The sequence below is a fragment of the Micropterus dolomieu genome, linkage group LG19 (genome assembly GCF_021292245.1).
Source record: "Micropterus dolomieu isolate WLL.071019.BEF.003 ecotype Adirondacks linkage group LG19, ASM2129224v1, whole genome shotgun sequence".
NCBI classification, from domain to species: domain Eukaryota; kingdom Metazoa; phylum Chordata; class Actinopteri; order Centrarchiformes; family Centrarchidae; genus Micropterus; species Micropterus dolomieu.
The window spans coordinates 25040821-25059887 of NC_060168.1; the positions used below are offsets into that span (position 1 = coordinate 25040821).

The window sequence follows — 19067 nt, forward strand, 5'->3', positions numbered from 1 at the left end:
ACTATAACTGATATCATCAGCCGGAGGCTCCGTGAGGAAAAGATGTGCTGATGTGCTGCTGCAGCACAAAAGCGCTGAGTTGATATGATGGAACGCAGTGATTAATCGGTGACAACTGATGTGAATAGCAAATAAAAATGTACAGAGTAGTGTTAAGGATATCAGAAGATGAAACAAACGGAAAGCCAAGCTTGTGTGATAAACTTGCAACAGTGATGAACATGTCTGGAACCGCAGCTAATGCTGAGGGGCTGTTAAAATCACACATGGACTCGGCACCTACAGGCACGTAAGGAAAAAAATGGCGTTCTCCTCTCATTCTTTCAGTGTGTTGCTTGTGTGTTTAGCTGCAAGCAAAACCATACAAATAATAATTTTTCCTCTGTCTGGTTGCAAAAAGGATCAAATGCAGTATTTGTTTGATACTACTCCATACTGGGCTATTTCAGTCGATACCTTCAAGGTATCGAGTAGCAATACCCATAGTTCCATCAAACAGAATCAGTTTCCTGGTTTCTGAAGATGATATTTTATCTTATGTGCCTGCTGGATTGGTTTTAATAATGTACAACATTTTTACATATTCCTGAGACACATTTATTGCTTAAATGCTGTCACACTTCCTGGTAATTGGAAGAGGACCACAGTGTCTGCTCTCTCTGTCTCAGGTCTTTTATGCCCTCAAATAAACTCCTCAGCCTCCAAACACTGACCAGGCAGGAATAATGCACACACACAAATACGCACACTAAACTGGAATAGTACATGTGGCCATATGGCCTATGCCTGCTTACAGTGTTTATTCATTCTTTTCCCTGCTCACTTTTTCTTTCTCAATTCACTTTCTGTCCCTGTTTGTGAAGCAATAATGATGGTCAAAACTTTCCTGGATGCGCTGAGCTTACCAAACATGATTTATTATCTGACTAAAGTGGCACTAAAGGTTGCAAAAACCATTTCCTCTTCAGTTAAAATAAATAGGTAATCAGACAGTACTCTCTTTATGTCTATACATAGCATACAACATATGCTTCAGAGATACAAAAAGTTAATCTGTAGTGTAACAACTAGCCAGAACCTAGTCACATAGATGTTATGGAGACACTCTGTCATCACAGGAGACGGGTGTGGCATTTTAATATGCTCACTGTCAAGCTGTGTAAAGTCCAATTTACCTTTCAGCCCTGTCTATGAAAGACAGAAGTCACAGAGAAAACATCCTTCAGTGTCTTTCTTTCGTGAGCGACTACCAGATCAGTTTTCAACAAGTCATGACTGTGAGTTGTTAATTGACTGTTGAGAATCTCTGTTGCTCTGTTAATTTTTTTTTTTATATATATATATCTTTTTGTCTCACTAGATGTAAATGTAATACCAGGTGAAGGCAAAGTACATTCTGTTAAGGTTTTTATCCAAGGTAGTCATTAAAATTTCAGTTTCTCATCCAATCTGCAGTTTACCTGCAAATCCTCAAATGTTAGCAGATAGTTGTTTGTGTAGTCCTCTCTCTCCTCCCTCCATCTCGTGCTGTGTGTCTTTTCTATCTTTTACTCATTATTTTACTTCTTTTTCTTCCCTTACTGTACTTTCTTCACTTCCTTTAATCTGCATTTATATACTGGGCCCAAGTTTTTTTAACACACACACTCACACAAGTGCATACTGTGCATGATGTGGTTTCCTTAAAGTCCTTCATAAGCTTTCAAAGAATATTGTAGGTTCAAACTGCCCTGTCGTTCTTGGTGGTTTGCAGAACTTTATGTTCTCTGTCTCTGTTTCTTCAAGGCCTCCTTCCCGCTTTTCCCACGTTCAAGTATTCTCCGTCTTCCCTTCAAGAGATTAAACTACCGCAGTATTTATTTAGGGAACTTAGAGTGTATGTTTCACAAGTTGCTTTGACATTTTTTATGAATTTGATTCTAAGCTGAATATTTTTTATTTAAGCAAGCATTATTACTATAAAGCTTTTTTCAGTTTTTTCAAGATAAACATAGGCCATAAAGATGAATGTGCCAGAGTGGAGCCTGGCTACTATAGTGGTTGGTCAAAGTGTTCTCTGTAAAATCACTGAATTTTCACTGCAGCGAACATAAAAACAGCAATTTTCCCAGATACTGAGGATTTAGCCATGAGGCTATTCTAATTGTGTCAAACCAGACCATTCGATAACAAATGAAAACCATCTTCTATAATGACAGAAAAACAAATTGTAATTCCAGAGTGACATATTAACTGTTAGCAGTTTTTATTAAAATAAATGGGGGCAATAGCCACAATCTAGCTTTAGCTTGTACATACAGTACCTGCTGCAATAAATAATGCAAAGAGTAGCAAGAAGTCTTGGTTGACGTTTTAATAGCAAATGTAGACATTTGCACAAACACAAGATGAGATTTCAAAGTAGTAGTTGTTTTCCATAATTGCCTTTTCCTTTTCCCCTAGTTAGTTAAATGAATCGTCTTCATAAATCTTTTCTCCTTTGGTCATTTGGTCATTAAAAATGATTCAAACCTTTCTGGGTTTAAACGGAGCAAATGTTTTGCCCCTGCCAAGAATAGACCCAACAGGAAAGGTTCAGTGGAAGTCTTTGCACCTTGCCCCGCTGGTTTCAGAAAAGTAACTTGAAATAGAAACGCTTGACTATATGACATTTTTTGTATTTTTTACACTTTCGTGTTAGGCACTGTCTCTGTGTGTGAAGTGTTTTTTCTAATTGAGGTTTAGGGAAATCGTTGAGTCAAAATCTTCTGCTCCAAGTTTTCTAACACAGCAACTTGTTTGTTAGGTTTCTTCTAAATAACAGCATTGAGTCTTATTCTAAATCCCAATTGTGGCAAGTTTTACCTCCAGTGAAAAGCAGACAGGTGCAACAGCCAGAAGGTGGAACAAAATAACCAGCTATTAGAAAAACCAAAGTGAAAGGCGCAAAGAGAGAACGAGATGGGAAGTGAGGTAAAGACTGAGTAAAAGGAAAAAGAAAGTAAGAACCAATCACATTTCTAGGAGATTATCATCAGGCAATAAAACATCTGATTAAAACAAAGAAAAAAGGATTACAGAAGGTGTGGTACACTGTGTGTGTGTGTTTCTGTGCATTTGTGTGTGTGCGCCGATGGTGTGAGTCGCTCAATGGATCAGGTTGCTGTACCAACCACTCAGCAGATTCCTCAAAGTTTTTCTGGCCGCTGTGTGTTTTTCTTTTGTGTGTAAGTGAGAGACAAGTGTAAGCCTTAGGTTTTATGTGTATAAGTGTGTGTGCGTGTGTCTTGTATGTCTTCAATTATGTCAGTATATCCTCCCCAGCCTCAGGCCTAGTAACTGTTAACTGTCAGGACAGAGTAATAACCAGCAGTTAACCTATTGTTGGGGTGGAAGTGACTGGGTCAGAACGAGAATGTGTCAGTCTATTTGTGTGTGTTTCTGTGTCACCTGAAGAAGACAACTTAATAGGAACCCATCAGTCTGCCTTTTGCCTCCGGCCAAAGAAAGTGTTAAAGTGTGTGTGTGTAAGTGAACTACAGCAAAGCAAAGAAAGACAATCAGCGAGATCTCACACAGTTTTTGTTGGGTTAAATCTGTCAGGGTAAGCAGCCGGACGAAAACAGTACAACTTGGTTGAGCTAATGTAGCATTACGCAACAAGCAATCCTACTGGTCACAATCAATTTAGAGCGTATTGAAGTGATAACAGGATTCAGGCTGTAAAGAGAATTCAGATACAAAAACATAACAGCAGGGGTTACAAGGTTTCACTGAAAGCATTGTGTAAATAGCAGACTTTGGGGATTGGGGTAAATTCTCATTGAAACGCACTGAACAAACCTTGTGCCTATTTTATAAACTGAGCTTAGTTAAAAGTACAAGAGAGAAAGAAAGAGGTAAATGTTACTTTTATAACTGATCTGATAATAATGACCTCTTGAGGGCCCAGTTGTCTTTCAGTGCTCCTGTCTTTTGAGAAACACACAGCATAACTCGGCTTGCATACACACGTAAATACACATACACACCTCTACCTTGCACAGTACATCAACGCTGTGTCCCGCTGTTAAGTGCTCTCCATCAAAAGCATTCCTCGGCTCTCTCCTCTCGCTCCAGTCTCACTTCCCTGCCAACAACAACGTTGTGTTGGACTCTGCAGACCCATCTGACTCTAAGACCAGTGGAACGTTAAGGGCATTAAAAACCGAACTCTTTATCCAAAACCAAAACACAAAGGGCAGCCTTGGCTATCACACACTGCCAAAATAAACCCAAAAGATGACTAAATTAGCAGGTATTTTTTTCAGCTGACAAAGTATTTGGATGCTAAAACTATTTCTGCTTTTAAGAAACCTCAATTATGTTGGAGGGTGATGAGGCATTTATAGTTCTCTTTCTAATGTAAAATATGGTACAATTCCTAATTTGTAATTCTGCTATGGCCTTGATTTCTTTTTCCACGTAAGAAATTTTCACTCATGGAAATGTCTGTAAAAGGCATTAGTGTGTCTGATTTGAACAAACAGCAGACATCAGCTAGCAATGATCTTTGAGTTTCAAAGATGTATGTAGAACACCAAACCAACAAAAATATACTAAAACTGAATTTATGCTAAACTCTACAGTGTGGAGTGTGAAAATTTGTTGACTAAAGCAAGAACATTGGACATTATGAGACTATACTAGACTAGGCCTAGATTTGACTAGACTAAACTAGACGTCACTTTTAAAGTCAAACTTGCTTTTTCTCCTTGGTTCCAGAATTTTGGAAAGCTAAGCTAACCGTCTTCTGACTCCAGCTTCACGTAGTGATATCAATCATCACATGTAAGCGTGTTTCAGAAAATGGCAAACTTTTCCATTTATGGAACTTAAGCAGTGTATTTACAGTTGTTTTGGGAGTAACCAGTAAACGAACAGGCTGTGTGAACTGATTGTTGCTCTGCTTTATTTGGCCTTGAGACTTCTTCCTTCAGCCCCCATCCATGCAGAGGATGTGCAGCTCTGAGGTGGAACGTTCCCTCTGTGGGAGTACTATGTGTCTCATGTGGGCTGTGTTTTCCTGTCATTAGGCAGAATACCAATTGTGCACATCTTACCTACCTACACAGGGGAAAGAGAGGGAGGGTGTGTGTGTGTTTGTGTGTGTCTGGAGGCAGACAAACAACCTTCAAGGTGTTTTAGATTGTTGTGGGGAACCAGCTGCAGGCAAGGGAGCATCGTAAGCCCCAAATGGGCTAAACAGACCAAAGTTTTAAAGGCCTGCAATTTTCTTTTCTCCCCAGCCACACGACAGGACTTCCTAAATGGTTTATAAACAGATAAGGATCTACAAGCATGAAGAGACACAGAATGTAATTAGCATTATTTGACTATATACAATATGCATAGCCCTTTTTTCAGAAACTAACTTTCAGCTGCACATAAGTGTTAAAAATGATCCACGTGTGCAAAGACACACACATACACAGTGACCCTGTTTCTCGTGAAAAAGAAGAATAGATTTTTTACTCGCTTAGGTTTCACCCCCAGAGACAAATTTAAAAAGACTTTACTTCGGTCATGAGCCGTGGAAGAGGAGGAGGAGGACCACGAAGGAGGGGAAGGAAGGGAGTAAAGGAGGCCGCTTTGTGTGTTCCCTTCATCTGGGAGACATGTTGGAGAGGTTAACTGTCGAAAGTTGAGAGGTTCAGTTAGAGGTCCTGCTCCTGCGATCCTCTGGGGAAGAAACTGGGGATGCTGTATGTGTGTGTGTGTGTGCAGATCTGAAAAAGGCAGGAGACCAGTAAATCACTCAGGCGAGAAAGAAGAGTGAATGAATTAGTGTGAATGAACGTGATGAAAGAGAAAAGAGAGAGCAGAGAGTGTGGGAGCAGAAAAAGAGAAAGGCAGAGAGAGGGGGAAAAAAGTGATGACAGAGAAAAAGAGAGGACAAGAGGAGGTAGTAAGAGGAAGCGAGGGGTTAAAAGCAAAAAAGAGGTAGTAGGGGAGTGGAAAGACTTCAGGGGAATGAGATTTCAATCTGCTGGAGAAAGAAAGGAAGAAATAGATATTGACAAAGAAAGTATAAGAACATTAAGGGGACACCTTTTATATATAGAGAAAGGAAGGAATATGTAGAAAAGAGAGTGAAAGTGGGACAAGAGAAACAAAGAAACAGGAGTTAAATTAAGAAAAGGAGAAAGGGGGAGATTATAGCGGGAGATATACAGTATGATAAAAGGAAGAGAAAGAGAAAGATTAGAAAAGTGAGAGAAATAGAGGTAGAGCGTAAGAAAAGGAGAAAGAGTGAGCTGTTGGGCCCCTGATGAGAAAGCCATACAGCTCAACGAACACATTTCCCAACCAGGACGAGAGGCTCCTGTGAATACCTCTGTGTGACTAATGTCTTTTTCACACATTTCACCTTCATCCATCCATCATTGTGTCCACCTCCTGCTCTCCTGTTAAAACAATAGCCCATCGTGACAGCAAATACTAGAAAACTACTGTAACTGTTCTCCTTTTATATATAATCAGCTTAATGTATACGTCACCTTATTCACCTCCTACATCTACAGCTGCATGTTGGAGGAATAAATATAGATCCTTGTTTTGTTTTGGTGACAGCTGGCCACTGCTGGCCAGTGATGTTGTGTTTAATTTTCTGAAGTTTGAGACCCTGCAGGAAGGCGGCAAAGCCAAGGCAGTTACTGTTGCTCATCCTAACTTCCTAGTCCTTCCTAAAGAAATGCAAAAAATATATACTATATATAAATGCAACTAACTATCTGTGCAGCAGATGATTTTTTATGAAAAAGAAGTCTTTCACTTTTACTTAAAACAGCAAATGTTACTCTAATGTTACTTAACAATATTAACTCTTACAACTTGAGATCTTGGAATGTGGCGACATGGCTAAAAAGAAGTCCTAACAGGGCAAGAAACACGATCAGACTTTTAAATAAGCAAAACTTATGTGGAAGAGAAAACAAAGACTAAATTCAAATTAAATCCATAAATTACTTGATAACCGAAATTATGATCCAAATTGTCTATATAAACAGAAAAACAACAAAACAAAAAACAAAAAAGCAACTATGTACTGATAGGGAGAGCGCTTTTTAATACAATACAGTTACTGGATTGTGAAAATAAAGTCTGGTCTATGGAGTGTTACATTTTTCCCATTGTGAGGCAAAATTTTCATGGTTCAACTTTGTGCGGGTACACAGTTTTTCTGTACAATGGGGGTTAATTTCTGATATTTTGGGTTCACTCAATTTTGGTTTTATCTCCAAATTAAGTGTTTTAAATAATCTGTTGTGACTTGTTTATAACCTGTCTTGTCATCTGCCCACTTGTATCTTGCCTAGTCACATGTCTTTGTACTGATGTAGCCATGTTTCCAGATGTTATAACCTAGAAAGATCACAAATACTGTTGTATGAAAAAGGTCCCAAGTTGTAACAAGCTGAAATTATCCTTCAAGCTTTAACAAAGTTGTTTAGTAGAGTACATAAACAAAACAGGTTTTTATTTATGTAAACATGCTGCATATTGTTTTTTTATAGGCACCATGGCAACTACAATTTACACCATTACAAAAACACCACTCTGGATTACACAACACACAAAACAACATTTGACACACATCAACACAAAACTATCAACAGTCATAACTCACAAAAACAAGCAATATCAAAATAAGCAAAAGAAATACTCTACGTTAAAAAGGCCACAGTTAAAGTAAAAACAATAAAACAATTGAATGAAGTTACAGTTAATTATTTAAAAACCCAATGGCAGCTGGGACGAATGAATTCCTAAATCTGTTATCTACTGTATATATACTGTTGTTGCCTTCCATGTATTTCTTATTTGCACTACAATCTGCTTCACTGGGCTTCATCCTCTGCTAGGACCACCTATTCCTACTCTGTGATAACATCCTGACTTATCTTATTCTTTCTTTCTTTCTACAACCCACCAAAAACTCACTAAAAAAACAAAATAGTCCAAGTCTATAACCCTTTTTTCACAAGGGCAAATTAATGGCCTCCATACTCAGTCTCTGGCATCAGGCTGAGAACAGTAATTCCGCGTGATAAGAAAGTATCAGACAAAAGGGGCAATAAATTAAACACACCTTAAATCGGTATATTGGAGTTGTGTTTACATATGTTTCTAATCATTATAAGACCATATGTATTCTTCCAGATAAGCCTCTATCAGGCACATTGTTCAAATTCAACCACCCTTTGTCCTTCCTTTAAATATTACTATTACTACAGGACATGACCTGAAGTGGGTTGTTTTCTGATGGTTTTCCATACAGTTGTCCTTGTACAGCCTTTTGTAGTCAGTTAGGACACTTTGTTCGCTACATGGTGGCCTGTTATGTGTTTTTAGTACTATATTAGGGGGGTATTTTTTTAATCCAGAAGGAGTAATGAGAAGCCGAACAGGGATGCACTGGACCCTGCTAACTCCTACATACCTCCTGCTTCCAAGTCTCTGTCTTCCTGTTTGTCTTTCTTTGTACTACTCTCCTTTTCTGCCATATTTCTTTCTCTTCTCAGACTTACTCCCTTAAATTCCACCCTCCCTCATTGCCTTCTTCTCTTCTTACCTACCTTCCTTCCTTCCTGTCTTTCTCCTCTCCTGTTTGTTCTCTCCACCACCCCCGACTTCTCTCCATCACTCTCTAAATTCCTCGCGTCTTTCCCAGTCAATTCTGGGCCTGCTCCCTCACCCCCTCTGTTTTTTCTAAAGTGCAGTTTCACAATAAACCGGCTACTGAGCGGTCAAGGTCACGCCTGATTTTATGTCTCGACACGACATCTCAGTTGATATTAGTTTGGCTTTGTGTTTGCTCTCTGGGGATTCTATTGTTGTCTGTGTTAAATTGTAAATGTTTTAGCTAAGCCATTATAAACTTTTTAAAGGTTAAAGGATAATTCATGTCTGTTAAATGCCATATTTGGAGGCTTCTTTGGTTCTGAGAATAGTGTGGTTGCAAACGTGGGGATAGGGGCATGTCAGGAGAATAGGCATTACGAGAGGCCAAGATATTGTATCTCTGCCAAAGTGGGTCAGAATGACCTATTAAGGGAAGAACCTGTACAGTGTGGACACTAATTAGACTACAGTAACTACTACTCCTTAATTGCCAGTTCTACCCAGTTCAACCAGCTGGAAACAAAACCTTTTTCTTTAAGCAAATGAGCTAGATAAAGTTTCATTAGCAGACATACTAGTTGTTTAATCCAAATCTGATTTATTACACTTTGCATTAACAGTCGGAAGAGGAAGTAGAGTGGTAGTGAAAAAAGATATTTATCTGAAAATATCACAGTGTTTATTAAAGTATTTCCTAATCTCAATTACTTTCCTTTTCCTCTCCAACCCTTAAGGTCCACCCAGGGTGTCAGAGCGGGTGGCCCATCGGCAGAGTGTCCGTCTGGGTCGCACCATGAAGCTGTCCTGCCCCGTAGAGGGTGACCCCCCGCCGCTCATCATGTGGACCAAAGATGGCCGCAACATCCACAGTGGCTGGACACGGTTCAGGGTGTTACAGCATGCTCTGCGTATTAAAGAGGTGGAGACTGACGACGCCGGGACTTACATCTGTAAGGCTACCAACGGGTTTGGCAGTGTAAACATCAACTACACACTCATTGTTATAGGTAAGTGATTTGTAAAAACAGTGTTAATGCGACACGAGACACCAACACAAACCTTTTGGTTAAATCTACAAAATATGAATAAATTGCACCAGTACTAAAAAACACTTTTGCAGACTTGACCATTATTCAAAAAAGTTGTTGATTAACAGCTCTTTAACAACTTTTTTGAAGACTTGTTTTCTTCAGTTATGTGTTGCATAACATTTTTCAAAAAAGCTTGGCATAAATCTATTAATGTCATTGGTTACACATAAAACTTATTTTGAAGGAGTATTTGTGATTCTACAGGAAAATTACATGAGTCTTTTGTTGAGGTGCGTAATTTCTTATTAGAGTATGTGTGTGTTTGTGTGATAACAGACTAATGAAAACCAGCCATCCATGAACAAAGCACAAGATTTCACTCTTTTACTTCTCCCCATTAATTTAAGTTTGCATTTGCTCTACTGTACCCACATCTTCTTTATCACACAGTATTTTTCTTTATTTTTTAAATTTGCTTTACTTGCTTGCTTCCACTTACTGCTGTGTGAGTTTCTAGGATATAACTAGCCAAGTTAGGTTGGTGGGACCATTATGCAGTTCCTTAGACAATGAAGCACTGCTTTTGTCTGAGTTTTTATGCTTGTGTGTGTTTGTGGCCACAGTTGTTGTGCTTGTGTGTTCCTGTATGACTATGAATGAGACTTTGTTAAAGAAGAAGCTTTTGTTTTCCTCCCTGATTGCATTTGTGTATAGGACATTGCGTCAGTGTAGTATGGAATGTCACATCTGTGTGTGTGTCTCAGTTTTGATGTCTTTTTAAAAGACACATTGTTCTTTTTTTCTACATAATGATTTTCCAATTTTGCATCCAGAACACTGAGTCGGTGGTCAGTGTGTCTGGGTCTGTATATCTTCATCTGTTTACCTCAGTTGTACAAACTATGAGCTGTCATGTGGTGGCTGCAGTCTGTGACCCCCGTGGACTCCCTTGCTGTTTAAATACAGGTGTGTTTCTTTCTATACTGGAACTCAAAGCTTCCCTCAACTCTTGTCCATGTAAACAAAATACCTGGCGATGTCAGCGTGTCACTGCACATTTGCACATGCAGGCCTGTGTGTGTGTGTGTGTGTGTGTGTGTGTGTGTGTGTGTGTGTGTGTGTTTGTGTGTGTTGTGTGTGTTTGTGTGTGTGCCTTTCTGTACGTAAGTGGGTATGTGTGAGCTTCTTTCACTATATCTGTGGAGCTAATTGTACTTGTGGGGCCCGACTTGCTTTTAGGATTAGGGTAAGGGTTAAGATTAGGCATGTAGTTGTGATGGTTAGGGTTATGGTAAGGGGCTAGGGATTGCATTATGTCAATGAGATGTCCCCACAGGGATAGTGGAACAAACGTGTGTGTGTGTGTGTGTGTGTGTGTGTGTGTGTGTGTGTGTGTGTGTGTGTGTCAGGTTCCAGCGTTCCAGACAATTTTACTTAAGCAGCTCTCTCTGCCCAATGTCAGCACCTCAAAGACAGGCTCAAGTTCAATGCTTCAACACAGATATTTGCAGCCCATATTGTCTGTAGTTTAATGATTGGAGATGATGTTTACGGTGTGTTAATAAATCTTGGAATATAAACGTTTAACTCAAACTAACAGTCTAACAAGATTTTTGTGGGAAACTTAAAAAAAACGCTTACTCTCCAGTAATCATTATGGGTATGTGATCCAAAACTGTATCGGTCTTGACCTGAACTTCAAAGGCAAGCTGGCATACAGAGGGCAGCAGGCCGGGGTGGGGGCAGCAGCTGCAGCTGAGGTCATCCAGACAGACAGCTGCTCTCTCTCTCTTTCTCTCTCTCTCTCCCTCTCCCTCCCTCCCTCATTACCTGGCTCTGATCCACTGTCCCTTTCATTCACTTTCATATATGCATGCACACACACATGCTTCAGAAACAATGGATTGGGCGAACCCATATAAGAGAAGAAGTTTGCCATTTAAGTTTGTCTCATTGGTTACTCAGAATCACTACATGAGGAAATTAAAACACCAAGAATGTCATAACAGTACCTTACTATGTTAAATAAGCAGTTTTTTATTTCCCAAAGATTCATTCTTTGACAAAAGACCACCTACAGTATCATCATCCAAACCTACACACGAACAGTTTTTATGAGCCTCCAACAATATAGGTGTAGTTGACTAGTTGTGGAGAATTTAATCTTATCACACTTTTTGTTCCTTAGCAAACAGTTGCCTACTGTCAGAATGTCAGATTTTGGATGTTTATATTTACATTTTCTGAGTCCTTTTAGGAGTTCTTGTCCATAAACGCAACATTTTTTTTTACAGTCTACAGTTCATTGACACCTAGGCAAACCCCATCTGCTGAGGAAGATTTTCCAGTTTAATCAAAAGCACCAAAACAGCTACTTAATAGACTTTGATGTGAGATATTGGTGTCAACTGCTGTTTCCAAGATCAAATATTCCTTTAAAGCAGTACTTTATTTAAAATCCTTGAGCTTTTATGTTGGCATGGATTGACAAATATTCCAGTTAATTTCTCTTAGAAAACTCACAAAGTGAATTTATTAAAAAATGTATTAAGACAACACATTTTGCAGACAAGATAACAAAACTTTTACATAGCACCGCTTCATATCCCAGACAAACTGGGATCAAGAAAATTCATCATCAAAAACAAAGTTCACATGCTGTACAAGCATAAGGGGCTACATCACTGCACATGCAGATTACACAACTGATACCCAGAGATACTTTGTGACTAACCTTCAAAGATGACCCCTCCCTGTAATTCAAGCCAGGAATCATGCCACAGCATCTCCTTACAGAGGCGATTAGCGTGGAAAGCGTTATTTTCATAGCTGGAACAATCTGCATAGGCAAAGATGTTCAAAGCATGGGGGTGGAATACACGGATGCATGGGTGCAGTTGCCTCCGTCTAAGAGCTGATGGCCTCATGGGCTCATCAGCTTATAACTCAATGAAAATTATTTCACTGTAGTTTTGCTTTCTGCTGCTCTGTTTCGTGTATTCCTCTCTCCTGTTATGCTTTGCCTCCTCGCCTTCTCCAATCTCTCTTCCTTCTGTCTGCTTTCACCTCCTCTCCTCTTCTGTGTGGTCCTGCTGTAATTATTCTACAACCACTCTGTTTCACAGTAATGAGCCCACACCTGTGTCTTATTGTCTTTGCCTCTCAATTTCGAACCTGAAGAATCTTTAACACCTTTTTCCTATTAGCACTCAATCATGGCCCTCATTCCTCCTTCCTCAGTTGGCCGGCTCATTTTACTCCACGTCTTAATTTGTATCAATATTTTCACAGTTTCCCATTTTTCACGGACGTAATAGCATTTGATTGCCGTAAAACATCCACTGTATTGCTGCCCGGTGGCTGGAAGTGATGGAGAGGCGTTTTGTGAAGGCAAGCTTTTGTTGGCGGAGGGAAATTAGAAGATCCCTTGAAGTGTTTGTTCTTTTATTGTGTGTAGGTTGGCAAATGGTTGCGTGAGTAAATAGTCTGTGTGCATGTATGTGTGTGTGCGCATGCTTGTTTATCTGAATGGTTGTGTGTTTATGTATGCGTTGGTGTGCGCAGATTTATGGGACCACCAGTAATGTGAAACTGAGAAAGATATTTTTTCTGCTCAACAAACCTCAGTGTCCTTCAAAAAGTGGATGCCAGGAGAGCTCTCATTATTCCTCCCACTCTCTTTCTTTTTCTCTGCTGTCTCTCCTATTTGCTTTTATGAAATTCTGATATTGTTTCCCTCCTCCTAGAGGAGTGAATGATAGAAAATTTATAGTTCAAACCAGATGTGATGACAATGGGAGCGTGTCTGGAGCAGGGTTGGGAAAGTGTGCGTAAGAAGGAAGGAAGGAAGCGGTTTGGAGTCGTGTGTGTATATGTGGGTGTGGTAGTGTGTGTTTTTAGTGCACGTGATTGTGAAAATACAGCATTTTAATGAAAATGTTCATCAACACACTTTTGTCTGAGAGTGTGTGCATGCAGGTCCATTCATGACTGGTGTGATGATTTGCAGTGATTTAAGAGCTCTGCCATTGCAGCTGACATCTGCTCATAAAAGTCAGTGAAAGAAATCAAACGGCATGTTTAAACATGTATAATATAAGAGCTTGTACATGATTTATGTTCATCAAGCAGCAGATACATAATGAATTTTGAAATAAGAAAAGTGCGAAAGAGGAGATGTGACATATGGAAAATATAACCAAAACAAGACACGAAAGCTCTGAATTAAGCTCTGCGGTTTTATGCCAGGATTAGTCCACTAACACTGCCAAACTCAACTGAAAACTATTATCACTTAATACAGACTGACATCCTGACGTCACACAGCTTAGTCCTGGGTGTCATGACAATTCCATGTGATGTTGCATGCAGACTAAATGGTTTCAAATTGTTGCTTCGGTCTACTTTTATTTGACAATGAGCATACACTTCTTTGAAAGCAAATCACGTTCCCTCATTCACATTTATTCTATCTCCATGTAACACTCTTGCGTGTGTGAGACTCAGCTGTCTTCTAGCCAAAAACGAACACATCAGATCAGGTTGCAGACCAACACCATCTCTCTATCCCTCAGTTCCTCCATCCTGATACCTTTCTCTGTTTTTGTGTTCTCAAATTTCGGAGTTTTTAATTGAGATATCTGGTGCCTCGTCTGGAGAGGATGTAGAGGTGGCCAAGGTTTGCAGACTAATTGGTATGAGTCATACATACACACACACACACACACACACACGTATCAGTGTGTGTGATTGCACAGTGCCTAAAATCTCAAATAACCCAATCTCTTTCACACACATGCACACGCACACACACCCACCTACTTACAAACACACCAGGGCAGCTGTGCCTATCTTGCTGTGTTTTTCTGTGTGTGTGTGTGTATGTGTGTGTGTGTGTGTGTGTGTATTGTGGATTTAGTGTTTTTATCGCCAGATTCCTCTGCTCAGGTTACACTACTTTCTCACTAATGGCAGAAAAATGCATGGAGTGAACCTGGAGTTGCAGCTCGCTGGTTTACAGGAACCACTCAGCTGGTGTTCAGCTGAGGGTTTCAGGCCTCATGGGGGAGTTTTTGGGGGGACTTTATCATGATTTACAGAACATGAAAAGGGTGGTTTTTCCAGAAATCATCAAGTGGTTTAGCCCCCCGTCTTAAACTATACAGTTGGCCTTACAAGCCTAGAATTATTTCTTGTTGCCTGGATAAAAAAATACTAAGGGTGTCCTTAAGGCACTTTACTGGTAAATACAGACAGGAGACATGGAGAGAAACAGGAGAAAGAGAGAGGGGAAAGCAGCAAAGATCGAACCAGATACATTGTGATTACATGATATGCATCTCAGACCACTAGTACACTTGAAAATGTAACTTTTGTAACTGCTGCACCACTAGTCAGAGTTTGACGAAACCTGGACAATGATTTGTTAACCCTGTTGAGCTGCAGAAAGTTAAAACAGAGCTAAGTGCTGCTGTGCATCAGATCTGTTCGTTTCATGTTGGTCCTCCTTTTGAAACAACATGCCGCCCTTACAACGAGGTAGACAAAGCCGTTCCTCCGGAAATAAGGGTGGCACTGTGGAGAACAGAGATGTAAACATGCTGGTGTGTATGTGTGTGCTCATGCTCATATGAAAAAGCATGGGTGTGATTGTGGAGTTACAGACAGGGGGAGAAAGAATGGAGTCAAGTTTCAAAAGCTGTTTTCCGACTCGTTCAGACTCACATGCTCAGATGCACAAAGATATATGCACTGTATCTCTATGCATAAACATGTCAACAAGACAGGACAGGAAAACATTCAGTTGTTTTTCTATGTCTACACACACACACACACACACACATACACACACACACACTCCTCGGGGGCCCTGGCCTCCATTTCACGGCTGTCTGTCCCACATCCTCTCGTTCTGCCTCGTTTCATTTGCAGCAAAGAGACGGAAAGAAGATGGACAGAAGGGAGACACAGAGTAAGAAAGAATAATGCTTCTGTGTCTGAAGACGTCAAGAAGTCTGAAGAATATAAAAGAATAATAATGGATGTCTTGGAAAGCCATGTTATAACAGGTTGAGAGAGTCACCCTTAAATCCAAAACATTTGAGGGATCAAAAGAGGTGTATCTATTGAAACTCAAAGAAAGGAAACACTAACAGCTTGTCCACACTGATTAATTCATAGGTCTGTGGAAAGGGCAGTGTTAAAAACATCTCAACACTGAGCATTTAGCATCCAAAATATGAAGAAACAATGGCATATTGAGGATATCAATGAAAGTTGTTTTGTTTGTTTTTTACAGTAAGTGATTTGTGCTGTAAAAAACAAGTACATACACCTTAAAGGTTTATGCATTTGTTTATCTCCTGTCACCTCATCACCAAATTTCCTTATCATTTCTTACACCTTGTCACCTTCTCTCGGATGTGTCTCTCTTTGTCCCCTCTCTTACCTACCTCAAGTCTCTTTCTTCAACTCTCTCACTCACAACCCTCCTGTGGTCGTGTTCCTTCTGCTTCACCAGCCAATAGAAGATGTATTTTCTCTTGAACGTCTTTCAGCTCCTCTCATTTTCCCCCCTTCTGTTTTCCTTCATGCTCCATTTACACTTTTGTATTTGCACTTGTGTGTGTGTGTGTGTGTGTGTGTGTGTGTGTGTGTGTGTGTGTGTGTGTGTGTGTGTGAGAGGGAGAGTGAGTGAGTATGTGTATGGCTTGCATCTACTGATTGTATGCCAAGTCAAGCTCTCGTAGACCCCTAATGGGTCTTAAATACCCTCTGCTAGCTTTAACTTCAATTCTCCATACGAAATGCCATCTGTCAGTCAGCATGCCTTTTTCTTGAGGCCCAGGCAGTGAGTCATTCTGAAGGAGGTGAAGGACTCCACCCTAAAGGATAAGTAATGCACACATTTTCTATGATTTTGGAGATTTTAAATGCTATTAGCCATCTAATTGTCAAGATAAAAAAAGAAATTGCAAAATACGTGTGTTTCCATCAGCTGGTTTGGCAAGCGTTTCCGGCAAGCGTATTATGTCAGTAGTTGACGTTATGCATGGCTGTAATAAACAAGAAGTATGGATTGCAAACCAGAAACGTAACCAGTCGCATGGACCTGAGGACCACTGCTCTGAGAAAGGTCCTCAGGAATGTGTTTCAAGCAGGCAAGTTGCTACCAGCCATGTCTCCACGCGTTATGGAAATATCCAGCAAGACGCCGACAGAGGAAACAGCTGATCAGTCGTGAGTCACATGTTTGCTACATCAGAACTTATTTCGGTGTTTCCATCTCCCATTTAGCGCATTAACTCTTTTTCAACAAAGGCAAAAACCACCACAAACGAGCATAACAATGTTCTTGCAAAATTGAAGTATTTGACAAATTTTTCCATCAACCTTTTCTAATGCGATACTTCATAATGCGCGTAAAAAACGATGGAAACACGGCTACTGTCTCTTACTGAAGCTTGGAATCTCTTCAATTCAGCTTCCTGAATTACACTACATGTCCTTAAACCTAAACGAAACAATAGGTTGATTGTCAAGTGTCCCAAAACAACATATATGGACATTGGAAAGTCCAATATGACCTTTCCCTAAAATGACGCATATGAGCGTTTCCCGTTTCCTAGTTCAGTGACAGGCTTACCAGACCTTCAGTACGTTACGTAAGACCGAAGTCATGTGACGTTTAACACGTGGTAGATGTTCTAAGAAGGTCGTAATTTGGTTAGATTTAGGCAACAAAACCACTTGGTTTAGTTTAGGAAAAGATTGTGATTTGTGTTAAAATAAGAACATTACGCAAGTCACGTACTATTAAAAATGTTTAAACATCTTTGACTTCCTTTCACACCGTTTACTTCACTCATTCATACACCCCACCTCCCTCCTTACACAGACTTTGTCGCTCTTTTATACAACGTCATCAGATCTATATAATATAATATATAATAATATATATATATATAATAACTTATACCGATATAATTTCAAAAGACATATAAATTAGACAATACCGTTTATACAGATATAGTTTGATGTTGAGTTAATAAATATGTTTTCTGCCAGTGTTTGCTCCTCTCTCTCCCTCACCGCGCAACCCGCCCCTCCCTCTGTATCTGCATGCAGCCATCTACTCACAAACTCTCTAACAACATGGAAGGAGAGACAGTGCTGGTTGACACCGCTGAAGACCTGGCTTGTGAAAAACAAAAAACAATGGTTCAGTCAGTGTTTCCCACACATATACAATTTCCTTCGGCAGGCCGTACAGGTTAGGTGACACATAGCATTTTTCTGAGAAACACAGAGTGATTATGTTACAAGTCGCGACACGTGGATATCTAACAAGCACGAACCAGGTAAAGCGACAGTGAACACACCAGTCAGGTGTCGTTTGTTAGGTACCCCGTTGGTTTTGTTTTGAAAGGCTATGTCGTCAACACGCCTCGTCAACATGCGGCGCAGCTGCTGCTATGAACGGAATCGCGGGTGGAAAAGTCCAGAAGACAAGTTTTGGGAGTTTTTTTTCTGTGACTTTATACAACGTAGCCTACTACTGATGGCGTAAGTCAACGGAGCAGATATACAGGGAGGGAGAGACGGAAAGAAGCGGGGCACCCTCACATGATTACAACAGAGGTAACTTACATTAGGTCTGAGTGTGAAGAGAACTGAAGGAGACAGATTCAACAAGTGAGCTTACACTTAAATAAGGTGGAGAATGAAGTATAATTAAAATGGTGAACAAGCTATATATAAGCAGCAGTTACATGCATCGATGCTTGGTTGTAACAGCAGGATGTCAACCAATTTTTGCTTTTCTTTATTGTCCTGCTACCTATCCCTCACACTGTCTCTTCCTTCACCTCCATTCTTTGTAAATTCTGTTTTGGGGTTGAATTTGCTTTTAATTGAATCTGCCAGCTGTTCTAAAAGTCCAAAGCAAGCGTGTTTTCACTCTGAGTTTCCACAGCAACTTGCTTATATGAGAAGTAACTCTTCTCTGTGTGTGCTTTGGCTAAGTATATTAAGTACAAATGTATCAGAATTTAACACATTTGGTGCACTGTTACTTATATCATGAGGAACACTCCCCAGATAAGAGTAAAACTATGTGAAACTGAATATTTGAGGATGTGGGCTGCTTTAAAGTGTCTCAGTTCCTCGGTTTGTTTAATGTAATTAAGTCCAAACTCCTCAGTGTGAGTCCAACAGTGACAAAAGATAGGAGAAGGGAGGAGGGAAAAAGAGGGGGAGGCAGAAGCAGAAGGGGGTGAGGAGAAAACAGCAGAGAGAATTATTGCTGATAATGAGACAAACAGAAGAGAAAAGAGAAAAGAAAACAGAAGAGAAAACAGAGCTGCAGAAACAGAATAGGTGAGTTAAGGAGAG

At 40.0% G+C, this 19067-nt stretch overlaps 1 protein-coding gene across 2 annotated transcripts in view; it reads left to right on the forward strand.

Moving 5' to 3' along the window:
- The window catches only part of fgfrl1a (fibroblast growth factor receptor like 1a), a 79878-nt gene that overhangs the window by 20994 nt on the left and 39817 nt on the right, over nucleotides 1-19067 (forward strand). For both annotated transcript variants that reach the window (XM_046030473.1, XM_046030472.1), the window contains exon 3: nucleotides 9378-9650. In XM_046030473.1, the coding sequence (XP_045886429.1) occupies nucleotides 9378-9650 (273 nt within the window). The remainder of the gene's footprint in view (nucleotides 1-9377; nucleotides 9651-19067) is intronic.